General features: G+C 41.6%; 2 protein-coding genes across 2 annotated transcripts in view; both read right to left on the reverse strand.

Annotated features, from left to right (window-relative positions):
• The window catches only part of LOC134668303 (uncharacterized), a 29,362-nt gene extending 19,022 nt beyond the window's left edge, over positions 1-10,340 (reverse strand). The window contains exons 1-11 of the mRNA XM_063525786.1: positions 10,174-10,340; positions 9,894-9,973; positions 8,601-8,874; positions 7,792-7,956; positions 6,929-7,042; positions 6,712-6,775; positions 6,410-6,611; positions 5,982-6,149; positions 4,894-5,002; positions 4,128-4,454; positions 559-628 (exon numbers count right to left, since the gene is read on the reverse strand). Of these exons, the coding sequence (XP_063381856.1) occupies positions 559-628; positions 4,128-4,454; positions 4,894-5,002; positions 5,982-6,149; positions 6,410-6,611; positions 6,712-6,775; positions 6,929-7,042; positions 7,792-7,956; positions 8,601-8,874; positions 9,894-9,973; positions 10,174-10,233 (1,633 nt within the window). The 5' untranslated portion in view covers positions 10,234-10,340. The remainder of the gene's footprint in view (positions 1-558; positions 629-4,127; positions 4,455-4,893; positions 5,003-5,981; positions 6,150-6,409; positions 6,612-6,711; positions 6,776-6,928; positions 7,043-7,791; positions 7,957-8,600; positions 8,875-9,893; positions 9,974-10,173) is intronic.
• A 711-nt stretch (positions 10,341-11,051) lies between these two features.
• Positions 11,052-13,951, reverse strand: LOC134668389 (probable ATP-dependent RNA helicase DDX10). Its single transcript, XM_063525870.1, has 3 exons — positions 13,737-13,951; positions 11,467-13,610; positions 11,052-11,220 (listed from the first exon to the last, which is right to left on the reverse strand). The coding sequence occupies exons 1-3, from the start codon at positions 13,863-13,865 to the stop codon at positions 11,073-11,075; spliced, it is 2,421 nt and encodes an 806-aa protein (XP_063381940.1). The 5' UTR covers positions 13,866-13,951; the 3' UTR covers positions 11,052-11,072.
• Positions 13,952-14,700: the final 749 nt, after the last annotated feature.

Here is a 14,700-nt window from a genome sequence, read left to right on the forward strand (position 1 = left end):
ACCATTGGCGCGCGAGCCACGCGCCGCGCGACGAACCATTCACTGTCGGTGTTTCGACGCGCGGCAAAGGAATGTTCGCGCGCAGCTGGGACGGGTGTGTATATATTTCAGCTGGCTCGCGCGGCCGCATACATGGATAATGAAAAGTGTCGAACTTTAATTGATTTATACGGCACTAAACAGTTTCTATGGAACGGTAAATGTAGTGATTATCGCAACAGATCATTTTTCTATTTGGCTATACTTCGTTCCGAATAATTAATTTTTGTGATATAATGTGGTCGATCGTCGGATCGCCTGCCGCGCGCGGCCGCCGCGCATAAGTTCAAGATGGTGCCGAAATTGGCTCGCGAGCCAAAATACAGGTTTTCCGCGGTCGTACATTGCTCGCGCGGCCGCCACGCAATATCGAGAAGCGCCTTAATAGGATCGATATTCACGATAAACACACAAATGAATGCCCTTATTATATTCGATTCAATAAAGGGTTAATAAATTATTTGATTGGCTTTCTTAGTAAACACCATTTAGAACAACGTTTACGAAAAAGTTAATTACCTAGTGTAAGCATAGTGGAAGCGACTTCATCCACCTCCGAGCCACACAATGCCGCCAGCAATGCTGCAACCTGAAACAGATGTGGGCGATTGAGAGATTATTCCGAGTATTGAGGATGTTAGCTTGCGGCGGTTGTTGAAAGTCCGGAGAGTCTCAGTAAAAATGTTTATTGTTCTACAATGTTACATAAGTTAACTCTAAAATGTTAATGTTAAATAGTGTCCGACCGAAGGTTCGGTTTCGGTTTCGGTTTCGGCCAGTTTCGGCCAAAAAATCATGTTTCGGCCGTAGTTTCGGTTTCGGCCAAAATACGGCCGAACCTTTCGGCCGGGCCGAAACTTACGAAATGGTACTTCGGACAAAGACCAAAAGTTGGGGAATAAGTAGGACAACAATATTAATATCTAGGTACATATACTGATTCATGTATAGGTGGTATGGGTACCTACATAATTTAATTGGTTTATTATAAAACACAATTCCACTAGTGAGGGCGCCACTGGACGGTCGACTCAGTCTTAAGAGGCTGTCAATACCTATAACGCGCACACTGTCTAATTGTATCGGAGTGAATGAGATAGCACTGTCGCACGTAGCCGTTGGCCGAGTATCCGCTCGGCCCGAGTCGAACGATGTCTTTTTCGCTCTTATTCAATCACTTATTCAGTCATTTTCCTATCTACCTCTAATGACAAATTTTAAGCGAGGCTAAAGGTTACGCTCAACTAGTGCTGCAAAGTTGATTTTCTCAATAGTTAATATTTTGCGAGGCTGAACAGCTGACTATTGATTAAAACGAAGAAAAAACCCTTAAAAGTGCCCCCAGTGCAGTTTTTCATACGAATGCTTAGCCTCACTTTTTACCTCAATTTACCATTGGTTTGCGTTCCACATGTCCTCTACTTCAGCTTAGCCTTTGGCCTCGCTGCGCCATGCTCAGCCTGCGGTCTCGCTTTTTAATACAATGGACATTGGTTGGAGTCTGTGCTCAACTACTTATTTTGAAGCCTGAAGCACGGCTTTGACTTCGCATGAAAGTTCGCCTCACTGGGGCACTTCGGACTTTTAGGCCCAGGTGAAGATCGGTACCCGGCCTTGCGATATTATTAACAAAAAATTTCGCGCTCGCTGCGCTCGCGTTTTTGGTTGACACTGTAATCACTGTATCTACATGTTAGCTTGACTGGTGAATGAATAGAGTTACACCAAGAAAATTCTGCAATGTTTTTGATAGCATACGCAGTGCAACTAGTGCAAATGTTATTTATACGTCTTATTTCATAGAAGTTTTGACGTTTAAAATAACACTTGCATTGCGTGTGTTATCAAAATCGTTGCAGAATTATCTTGGTCTAACTGTAGTAATTTTCTTAAAAAACTGCTTAAGTAACATAAATTTCAAGGACATTGGGTGTTGACAGTCCCATAATATGTGTGTAAAAGCGGTTTTATGACATTTTTTCAACGATTCTAACAAGTCTACAAAAGTTTCGGTTTCGGTTTCGGTTTCGGCCGAAACTAGAGCCAAAGCCGAACATTCGGTTTCGGTTTCGGTTTCGGCAAAAAAACATGTTTCGGTCGGACACTAATGTTAAATGAATGTTAATAAAATAGTTATTTGTTTTGAATGCACCCGGTCGCTAAGAATCCGAAAAGTACACTGATTTGTACAGCCGGCCACATCGTCAAAACTAAACTGGGTCGCGGGCGCCTGTCACGTGTTCGGTGCATGTGCACTGAACACCGAGTCTCCGAATTAGTGTTAAGGCCTGAGTTACACTTGTAAGTTTTACTTACGTAAGTAGGGACAAAGCTATTTGTTAGAATGAGATAACGATATTCATCTCTCATTCTGTAGTATAGCCGTGTCCCTACTTACGTAAGTAAAACTTACAAGTAGTGTCCGACCGAAGGTTCGGTTTCGGTTTCGGTTTCGGCCAGTTTCGGCCAAAAAATCATGTTTCGGCCGTAGTTTCGGTTTCGGCCAAAATACGGCCGAACCTTTCGGCCGGGCCGAAACTTACGAAATGGTACTTCGGACAAAGACCAAAAGTTGGGGAATAAGTAGGACAACAATATTAATATCTAGGTACATATACTGATTCATGTATAGGTGGTATGGGTACCTACATAATTTAATTGGTTTATTATAAAACACAATTCCACTAGTGAGGGCGCCACTGGACGGTCGACTCAGTCTTAAGAGGCTGTCAATACCTATAACGCGCACACTGTCTAATTGTATCGGAGTGAATGAGATAGCACTGTCGCACGTAGCCGTTGGCCGAGTATCCGCTCGGCCCGAGTCGAACGATGTCTTTTTCGCTCTTATTCAATCACTTATTCAGTCATTTTCCTATCTACCTCTAATGACAAATTTTAAGCGAGGCTAAAGGTTACGCTCAACTAGTGCTGCAAAGTTGATTTTCTCAATAGTTAATATTTTGCGAGGCTGAACAGCTGACTATTGATTAAAACGAAGAAAAAACCCTTAAAAGTGCCCCCAGTTCAGTTTTTCATACGAATGCTTAGCCTCACTTTTTACCTCAATTTACCATTGGTTTGCGTTCCACATGTCCTCTACTTCAGCTTAGCCTTTGGCCTCGCTGCGCCATGCTCAGCCTGCGGTCTCGCTTTTTAATACAATGGACATTGGTTGGAGTCTGTGCTCAACTACTTATTTTGAAGCCTGAAGCACGGCTTTGACTTCGCATGAAAGTTCGCCTCACTGGGGCACTTCGGACTTTTAGGCCCAGGTGAAGATCGGTACCCGGCCTTGCGATATTATTAACAAAAAATTTCGCGCTCGCTGCGCTCGCGTTTTTGGTTGACACTGTAATCACTGTATCTACATGTTAGCTTGACTGGTGAATGAATAGAGTTACACCAAGAAAATTCTGCAATGTTTTTGATAGCATACGCAGTGCAACTAGTGCAAATGTTATTTATACGTCTTATTTCATAGAAGTTTTGACGTTTAAAATAACACTTGCATTGCGTGTGTTATCAAAATCGTTGCAGAATTATCTTGGTCTAACTGTAGTAATTTTCTTAAAAAACTGCTTAAGTAACATAAATTTCAAGGACATTGGGTGTTGACAGTCCCATAATATGTGTGTAAAAGCGGTTTTATGACATTTTTTCAACGATTCTAACAAGTCTACAAAAGTTTCGGTTTCGGTTTCGGTTTCGGCCGAAACTAGAGCCAAAGCCGAACATTCGGTTTCGGTTTCGGTTTCGGCAAAAAAACATGTTTCGGTCGGACACTACTTACAAGTGTAACTCAGGCCTAAACCTGAGTCGCTGAAGTGGTTAAACCATTAACCCAGTGACAAATTGTACTGGTAACCACGGTAAACTCCAGGTTTAACCCTGGTTAGTGAATAGTGCAAGTGGCCTTTAAGAGGTGAGTAAATTGTAAAAATATGGGTGCAGCCAACTTATTCAAAAATATGTCCCATAGTTCTTAATTATAAGAGCTATGGGGCGTATTTTTGAGATAATTTGTGCACCCATATTTTTACAGTTGACTGATGTATATTTATAATTTTATATATAATTTGTCTAACCTGTAGACGCGCCGCGCCCACCGCCACTCGCGGGGCGGGAGGAGGTTTAGGCGCCTCCGTCGGCACTTCCGTAGCTGACGTCTCTTTAGCCTCCGCCGTTGCCTCGGTAGATCCCTCAGATGGCTCGGCAGGTTTGACGTTTGCCTCCGCGAGTGGCGCCGGTGCCTCGTGCGGTGGAGTCGCCTCGTGCGGAGCAGTTGCCTCGGAGAGCGGTGCGGGGTCGCCTCGCTCGGGCGCGGGCACCTCGGTGGTGACGGCGGCGTCGCCCGCGGCGCTCACGGCGGTGCCCCCGCCGCCGTCCGTCGGCGCTTCCCATGATGACGGCTCCTGAATCAATACGGAATTAGGAAGGTCATTTCCATAAAGTCGACCCAAAACTTGTCTACTGCGATGTATGAATATGAATAGTATCCAAACTTTGGCGCGTGTATTTAAAACACAGCTCTCACGCGACGACTTTTTCCTAGGCCCAATACGATGACGATGAATTTTCAAGGTATAATTTTTAACATACAAATCAATAGAAATAAAATCAATTAAAAAAACCGGCCAGGTGCGAGTCGGACTCGCGCACTAAGGGTTCCGTACCATAACGCAAAAAACGGCAAATAAAATCACGTTTGTTGTATGGGAGCCCCACTTAAATATTTATTTTATTTTGTAGACATGCCTCGGCCGAGGCGGCGCGAGATACATCTACACTGGCCGTTTTGTGCATGAGGAAATTGCTCGCTCTGTGTAGACCCGACTAATAACTTAAACTTACATGCATATAAGGTTCAGGTGGCTGCAGCAGCGCCGTGTGTAGAAGCGGCAAATGCGGCGCCACAGCCAACTCCACGCCGTTACGAGTGCTGGCCCCTCCTGACCCACCCCTGTTTACAAAAACACTTTTATACGTCGACTTCAATATGGGAGAAGGGAATATCTTTGAAAATGTTTTAATCCGTTAACCTTTCATTTGTCTAAGCACTGATCAGTGCGCTCGAATAAAAATCCTTTGTTTTATACAATAGGTTTGAATTCGTTCGCACTGATCAGTGCTTAGACATACGAAGGGTTAATCGCTAAAGATTTTCATAATCGTCCTTACTAGAAGTACAGATGTAATGCATAATTATTTTCCATCCTATTGTCTCGGTAACGTTCGTATTTGTCTTGATATTTCAGTCAGTCTCGGCACAAAAAGTACTGAGGCTGAAGTAGTATGACAAATACGAACGTTTCAGAGAAAATATAATGGAAAACAATTATGCCCTACAGATCTGTACAAGGTTGACTTTCGAAAGTTGGTACGAATGCAATGACCGAAACGAATTATATCTGTCATTGAATGACTGACACATGTATTGGGTACAGTCAGATACAGTAAAATTCACCATTTTATTGGTTTAGGAGCATTCCATGAAATTGTCTACCGTTGTCCCGTACAAACGCGAAGTTTCTGAAGATTGAAAGCTATAAGAGTTTTCTTTTCAATGACAGATGGTCAAAAATATGCACAGAAAAATAATCGCCTGCTTTAAATGCCGAGAAAAAAGTCGCAACACAGGAAATAAAATGCGTTTGTACGGGACAGCCCGTGGAATGCTCCTTTATCTGTTACATACATATATATTTCCATTCAATCATTTCATTCGTACCAGCTCTCGTGAATCGACTCGCCCTAAGAACTTTAGGGGTGCTTCTTATTGAAGAGACGTACAGTAATATACAAAAAAATCAGTCTCAAAGAAAACATATTATTATGAATAATTCCTAATCGTAACAAATCCGATAAAAACTTCGTTAGCGCGACGTAGGCACTGCCGCTTCGTGTTGAGCGCCATCTAGCGTGATGGTCGGTAAACTTACTGTTCGGCGTTGTAGTCCTGGTCCTCCCTCATGGCCAGCAGTAGCCTGGCGCCGTGCACCAGCGCGTGGCGGCGCGCCGGGCCGGGGCTGGTGAACACGCCCTGCAGCAGCGCGCCCACGCCGCGCGGGGACGTCACCCGCGCCACCAGCGCCTGCGCCGTGCGGGACCTGCCAATATCACTGTTATACTAAACATACGGGGTACAATTTTTAACTGAGGACAGCTCCTGTACTGAAACACCCAATTTGTCAGTAGAATGAGGCCCGAAATTCAAATTTTCTATGTAAAGTCGACTCTTCGCGCCTACATTTTTCAGTTGATCGGTTGGCCGCATCGTGAAGTGATCGATTCTAAAATGGCACTTTATGAAATTCTCAAATTCGACGATCCAGCCGCGACATTTACGAATGAAAATATTTCTATTTACCTTGTATTCCCTGCGGGCGAAACCTGGCTGTAATCAGCCGCACAACCATTAAGGATGATGTCAGTAAGCAGAGCGGCCGCGTTGGCGGCGGCGATGGCGCGAACTCGCTCCGCCGCCCGCTCCGCTTTCGCCTCCGCTTCCGCTTCAGCCTGTGCATTGTCGCCCGTCGCCTGCTCAGACGTCGGTAGGCCTTCTCGTACTTCTAAAAGGGGTTGGGTATAAGGTAAATAATATATTTTCATTAATGAACAATAGTGCAACTATTAGTTGGAACACTTATGTAGAAGAGAGGTAGAACAAACCTTTATCTTGCGCGTCCAGGTCCCCCTTCTCAACGGCCTCCTTCTCCGCTTTCTCACTCTCCTCCTGGCAAAAACAAAATAAGTAATAAATAAAATAAATAATACTAGAGGTAAATCTTACACAGATCAACCTGGCCCCAAACCAAACTAAGCAATACTTGTACAATGGACTTGTACAAAAATGAAAAGACAAAAACTTATTAGACCGTAAAGTTACCTGTTGGCCTTTCTCGAGCTCGCAGGGCGGCGCGCGCGGCGCGAGGGGCGGCGGCTCGTACGTGCCGCAGATGATCGCGATCAGGGCTTCGAGGAACTGGTGCTCTTCTAGCCACTACCAGAGAAAATACAAATCTTTTGTTCAATAAAACACATAACACAAGTACATTATAATCCAAATACACTATAAAAATAAACAGTGAACGGTCTAATAGCGAAGAGTCTCGACCAACATCTTGAGAGACTCTCGCTAGGTGGTTGGATCAAGGGTCAGATGCAGAAGGCGGTGATCTTGGACACGGCGCGGATAGTCCGCCGGTTCCTCTCTCTGCGGCCCTGACCACCGGCAGCTTGGGCCCTGCCCCGCTGCTGGCGGCACCCTAGGTTAGGTTTTTTATAATGTGTTAATACTTATTGTTTTTTATGTGTTTTTGTATTTTACTTTTATATTCATGTTATAAATGACCTAGCCTAAGAAAAATAAATAAATAACAGTAAAACAAAAATACTAAATAGGTAAGGAAACCTGTAAGCCTCTACCTAATGTATACACTCATTTTTTTACACGATAATTTAATTTACTCGTAACCGTTAAATCCAAAAAATGTAGAATCAGAAATGTTAAATGAAATGTAAAACCGCCGAGGTGTTCAGATGTCGCAGCAGATCGGGCAAGGGGCTATTCATAAATTACGTCATATCAAATTGGGGGGGGGGGGGTGTCTGGACATCGGATGATGGTAGCATGACGTAGGAGGAAACGGGGTCATTCGAAGCATGATTTTTGGATGATTTTAGGGGGGGGGGGGGGGGGTCAAAAATCGATGACGTAATTTATGGACAGCCCCCAAGAAGTAAACTTACCTCCATAATGAGCTTATTGAAGAGATCATTAAGCCGTATGAAGCATTTGAGCGCGTCCAACACCGCGGAGGTATGCAAGTGCCGCAGCAGATTGGGTAGGAAGTCGCGCCGCGCCTTAAGGAAGTCCAGGACGCGAAGGCACACGATATGGTATAAGTACCAGTCCTGTATCAAAAATATTGATATATATGCAACGGAAAAATCAACAAAAAGCATAACAAAACTTTGTATGCAGATTTCCATAGAAAGTGACCAGTTTTTATTGCTTCCGAATTAGTTATTAGTTGGCTCCACACAGAGCGAGCATACGCACGGCCAGTGTAGACGTGCCTCGCGCGCACCGCCTCGACCGAAGCACATCTACACTGGACGTTTTAAGCGCGAAGAAATTGCCTCGCGCGTATGCTCGCATTGTATGGTCCCGGCTATTCAGTAAATTCTTATATAAGATATTTCGGCAATTGACTAATGTGATCCACCATTTTAGTTCTAAGTGAAAATATCAACATTGCAATATGTGTTAACTCAAAGAATATTTGTAAAGTAAACAAAGTTGATATCACAACCTCAAACCAAGTACATTTATTTCTATATTAGTTAACTATTTCTTTCTTTCCTATTTCTATATTAGTTAACTAATCTAGATTTCAATAGGCGGATGTGGTGGACGCTGATCTGCGTGAACTCCAGGTTGAAAACTGGCAAGAAACAGCACAGGACCGGGATCCGTAGTGAGCAGTCGTGTTGGAGGCCAAGACACTTCGGGTCGCAGCGCCGGAGGAGTAATTAGTATGTATTTCTTTCCTCACCTGTTTAGGACTCCTGTCAAGCAGCATCTCAATAGTTTTACTAAAGTATGACGCCAGCAGCGGGTTCAGCGGAGGCTCCCTATTGATGAAGTCACAGAGCCTGTGCATCTGCACCGTGTCCATGGACAGCCGGTCCGAGAGCGTAGGGAGCTGGGACGTGAGGACCTCACAGGCTATGGAGGCGTGCCGGTACTGGAGGCTGAGCTCCACATTCTTGGGGGGCTCCTCTGTGATGAGTGTTACCAGCTCCGCTAGGATGTCTGGACGTGTGAGGCTGAAATATTTTATTTCTATTAGAAAATAAGTAATGAAAGGGGAAATAATATTGAATTTCCAATAGGGAATATTACGCAAAACTCTGCGTAGAGGGTGTAGACCGCGAAACACGAAAATCGAAAGTTTGGTTTCTGTCTCTCTATCACTCTTGATTATTGGATCGATAGAGAGGCAGATAACAAAATGTCGATTTTCGCGTTTTGTGGTAGGCCACCTGTAAACAAACTGCCTTGATGCATCAATTTCATAGCGAAAACTTGCCTGAAAAAAGTGTTTGTTTTTTGACAAGGCCTAGTATGTATAAGTTACTCTATGGTTTACTGTGTCTCTGTGACTCTATGTGCACTAGTGCAAATTTCATGCAAACTAAATACTGTAGTTTTTCTGACACAGTTTTAATCATATTTTTACAGTTTTCATCATTTTGAATATCTTCCAACCTTTATAAAACACCATGAATATGTGAATTCTTTATATAGTTTCATAAACTACAACTAGAACAAAAACTAGATCCAATTATTATATATATATATACAAACTATCAACTGCACTATGTTAATTTATGCTTTTTTTTTTCTAAATTTTGAAGATGGTTTAGAATTCCAGAAAACAAATTACATGCAAATATAATAATATATATATGATCTAAATGATATGTGATATCTTTATCTCCATGTTTACATTCGCAATGATAAGAGTTCTGTAGCAATTCATGTATAAGGCTTACACATTTATTAAATTAAAAGCTAATTGCATAAAATCATATGATTTGTATTGACATTCACTGTACTTTGTTTACATACTTTGTGTTCACTGAGAAATGCACATTCCTTTCAGCCAAAAAATATACAAACTATTTAAAAATGTAATTAGTTGACTTATTTAGCTAACCAAAACTAATAGTTTTAGGGAAACTTTTTAGAACTAAAGATGTAAACCAGTTTAGAAGCTAAACAGCAAATATGTCATAGTTTGGTAGACATCAGCTGATGCTCAAGTGAACCAATGAGTACTCACAACTGTATGAGTGCCTTGTTATCCGCTTTGCACTCCTGCAGGACATCATCTGCCTCCAGCACCTGACTGAGCGTCACATTCTGAAACACATCAGATTACTCATCATCACGTCACTCCACAACTTCATGCCTCCACAACACCACACACACACCGCTATCCACGGCCACCGGCCCCCACAAACCACCTCCGGTCGTAAAACGGGGCGTAAAACTCACAAATCCGCCGCAAATACAAGTCATCGCTCCCTTCATAACCATGAATTTTTCAACTATATACGCACCTCTTCTTTGAGCAAGGAATTTAGCTCCCTCACAGCTATATAGTTCCCGCTCCAGAACATGATTAAAATTAATAAGTACTGATTATTTAATTACTTTAGATCCATAGAAAACTTAATTATTTTACGGATTTCAGCGTTTCTTTGATAAAGTGCAACGATCCGTTTTCTCGTCTGACAGCACAGCACCAGTGTTGCCGTGTTTTGATTTAAGTTGCTAACACACTATCGCACCGCACCAAGGTCATTGTGGGACGCACCCATAAGTAAGAGGGAGAAAGAGATATCGCTTTCTCCCTTTTACTTATGGGTGCGTCCCACAATGACCTTGGTGCGGTGCGATAGTGTGTTAGCAACTTTATATTCGATTTCTGAGTCACGTTCGAGTAGCGACCTTGATTTTATATTTTTGATTTTTTTTTTAATTTTTGTTGATTTATTATAATTTTATATATCTTGGGCCTTACGAGTATTATATTCTTTGGGCCTTACACTGGAACTTTGGACCGTTCCGTAATGCTAAGTAGACTGTTGTACGCGAGAGTACCTATTTGGTACCTATGTAATGTGGACAACGAGTTATTGCATTACGGAAACCAACTTATATGACATAATTAATGCGATAACATCAGCCTTAGCTAAAGCGAACTTTACGTAGTACATAAGACAAAGGCTTAGTAATAATCTGCCACCCAGGGCCTCGCTATAATTAAGGCCACCGCACTAGTGTCTTCCATACATACCTACCACAAGTGTAAATTTTCAGTTTACAATCAAATTATCACTTCAACTTAAACTTAACGTATGTTAGTATCTATACTAGATTTCTATACAAGAACATCTCAATATGGGATAGAGGATTTGACAATAAAACACTAAAATAAATAACGAATATTTATTTATTATTTCCCCTTAAGCAACTGTATCGCCAACGCCTCCGCCTCCTGCACCGTCAGGGCTGCGGCGACGTCCGTCAGCCGCGCCGCCTTGCGCGGCGCCACGCTCGCCTGCGGGATGCCTTTACTTTCAACCAGCTTGCGTTTGAGGGGCCTGGGAATTAAAACAAATATTAAATATACGTCCATACAGATATTTACAGGATTTTAAAGTTTTCAAAATTTCCGAAAATTATTGGAAACTTTCCTCAACTTGCAAATCTGTAGGTTCAAGCCTTTGTACCTGATTTGGAACACATTGTAGCGTGAGTGAGAACTTATGGATGGTGTGATATGTATTAAAGATTCTAATTATTACTATTTAATAATACTTTAAGAATTAATGAATATGAAGAAATACCTGTGATATTTCTCTTCTTCAGATTCAGGTTCTGACTGTTCATTATCCGAGCCTATTCTCTCATCTTCACCAGAATTCTTTTCATCACCACTACTATCACCATCTTTTTTTGTATACACCTTATCTGGGTCTGGCAGCCATGATAGATCAGGGCCATCTGACTCTTCATCACTTCCAAAGTCATCTTTCTCTCCTTCCTCCTCCTTTCTTTTATTCTTAAGTTTCCTTTTCTGTTCCTTGTGTTTAGCTTTAACCTTTTCTCTAAACCTGATTTTGTCAAATTTGTCTTCCTCTTTAAGCACTTCTTTAGCCATCTCTATGTCAATACCACCCACATTCTCATTTACGAATTTTTTGGCAAGCTCTGACTTTACATCCTTCTTTTCATCATCTAAAGCTTCACCTTCCTCTGTGAACTTCACTTTAGTATTTACTGTAATTTTCTTTTTAAGTAACTTCTTAGCAATAGCTGCTTTGGTCAAAGGTTTGGATTTTTTCTTTGACTTGTGTTCATCTGCTTCTACTATTGTATCATCTTCAATATCAACATTGGCTTTCTTTACTTTCAGGAAATCATCCTCATCACTGTCATCATCATTGTGGAAGTTCAATTTGGGAACTTCTTTTATGAGTTTTTTCTTTACCTTCTTTTCTATTTGGGGCTCCTCTTCAGCAGGGCTGGCATCTGAGCCTTCATCCTCTTCAGCCTTTTCCTTTAATTTTGTTATTACATCATCATCAATTTCTTCAGATTCCTTCTTAGCTGCTTCATTCTTCTGATATCTTTGTAGGAACCTGATTCTAGGAGGTACTATCAAACCTAAAGACCTGGCAAAAGCATCTGTGTCTAAAGCATGGACATTGAATATCTCTTTGTTCTTCATTAAATACACTGACTTCAAGTAGCTTACAAATGCTTTTTGGGCAGTTTGTTTCAGATCTGTGTGATCTGAGAGCAGTGCCTCTATTTTTCTCTGAGGGGCAACAACTTTAGATGGGTCTACTGATATTTTATTGATAGGAATTTTGTTCTTATTCAAGTCTTCCACAATTTTTACCTCATTTGGAAGAAGCATTAGAAGCCCCTCACCTTTACCAAGGACACCTCTAGCTGTGCGGCCAGCCCTGTGGATGTATGTCTGAACATCCTCTGGACAGTCCATCTGTATCACCCAGTTGACTCGAGGAAAGTCAAGTCCTCTTGATGCTAAGTCAGTTGCAAAGAGAACCACATTAGATTTCCTACAAAAGTCAGTGTAAATCCTTTCCCTTTTTTCTTGATGTAGAGTGCCGTAGAGAGCTAAGAGACTTGTGCCAGGGCGAAGCTTACAGAACAACTCATAGGTATACTTTACTTGCTTGCATGTGGCCATGAATACTATTACTTTCTGTTTTAGATGATTTTTTATGAAAGACCAAAGAATGCCAAGTTTCTCATCAATTTCACAGACTATATAGCTCTGTTGTAAAGCTTCTGGAGTGGTTGTTTCTGCCTGCTCATGGGGTGCCACATATGTAGGGAACTTTAAACTGAGCCTAGCCAAATCTTTTACAGATTTTGTTTGTGTTGCAGAAAACAAGAGTGTCTGTCTTTCAGCAGGTAAATTCTCTATGATTGCATTCATGGTTGCTTCAAAGCCCATGTCTAAACATCTATCAGCTTCATCCAACACCAGGATTTGTAAGTGGCTGCAGTCAAATAAGGGGTTCTCATCCATATGTTGTAGAAGCCGTCCAGGAGTACAGATTAATATGTTAACTTGGTCCATTCTCTTTCTTTCAAACTTGAGGTTTTGTCCACCGATAATGAGGCCAGCAGAGAAATCGTGAAGCTGGCCAATCTTTCTTAATGTCTGGAAAATCTGGTAAGCCAGTTCTCTTGTGGGTGAGATGACTAGGGCTCCTACTCCGTCCATTCGTGTCCATTTGTTACAGAACAAATTTTCCAAGATAGGTATTAAGAAGGCTAAGGTTTTCCCTGACCCAGTTTTGGCAGCCCCCAGGATGTCTTTCCCTTGTAAAGCGTAGCCTATAGCTTGTCGCTGGATCTCAGTGGGAGTCGTATAGTTGTTATCTTTAAGCCCTTTAAGAGTTTTCTGGGATAGGGGCAGATCTTTAAATGTTTTGATTTCATCTGGTACAATCTGAAAGGAATGAACCTCTTAGTTATAGATGCAATAATTTAGGTTTAGATGTATGAATGTTTCATTAAAAAGAATAACATATGGTTATAAACAAATCTACAATACGAAGGCCTAAAAATGTGATACCTTATCATACTGTGCTTTTAAATATTGAATGGCCGCATCCTCCTCTACATTCTTTTTGCGGCGTGGTTTGTACAGTTGAAACTTCGTCTTCCTTTCTCCTTTTTTCTGTGAATTATTTTGTTGTTTCATTTTAAAAATTAGTTTAATTAATTCATAACATAACCTCGCTATTTCCCATGCACTGCCCTACGCACTTCAACATCATATATACATTTGACGTTTCGTACAGTGTTGCCAACTCGGATTTTGAAAAAATGCTAGACTAATGTCTAGATCATGCCAAAATTGTGCCAAAGTTTTTTTAAAATGTGTCAAAAAAAATGCTATAATGTAACTTAAAATTAGACACTTAAACCACTCACACTTTTCAAATTTGCCGTCTTTTTCTACTGACAAGGTCTGCTTGATCTGCAACTTTATATAGTCCGTCGACGTCCATCCGTCCACAAAAGTCAGAATTCATATGAAAATGTGAACCACAAAAGGCGATGGGGCATATTGTTGCTGCCAAGTTGGTGCAGACTTGACTTAGACTAAATTATGCTAAAAAATATGCCAGTGGCCTATTTTATAAAGCTACAACTTACAATTTACAAGCGGAAGTCTCGCTCTATCACATAGGGTTAGAAAGAGACTTCCGCTTGTAAATTGTAACTTGTAGCTTTATAAAATAGGCCACAGGTGCTAAATGGAAAATTGTGATGCCAAAGCGAGGGAAAATGTGCCACATCTGGCATCCTTTATGCTAGGTTGGGAACACTGGTTTCTTAAAAAAAAGTAAATGTCAACTATTCCTGCCCTAATCGGTAACTTGGGGTGATACCAGAATTGATACCGATTTTTACAGGTATCCATTCCTATCGACTGAATCGATTGTACGTATAATCGTTTCGGTTGTCTACGGTTTAATCCATTGTTTCCGGTTAGTTTATGGTAACTCGCTACTATTTTTTAACGAACTTTG

Source organism: Cydia fagiglandana, chromosome 10 (assembly GCF_963556715.1).
Source record: "Cydia fagiglandana chromosome 10, ilCydFagi1.1, whole genome shotgun sequence".
Classification (NCBI taxonomy): Eukaryota; Metazoa; Arthropoda; class Insecta; order Lepidoptera; family Tortricidae; genus Cydia; species Cydia fagiglandana.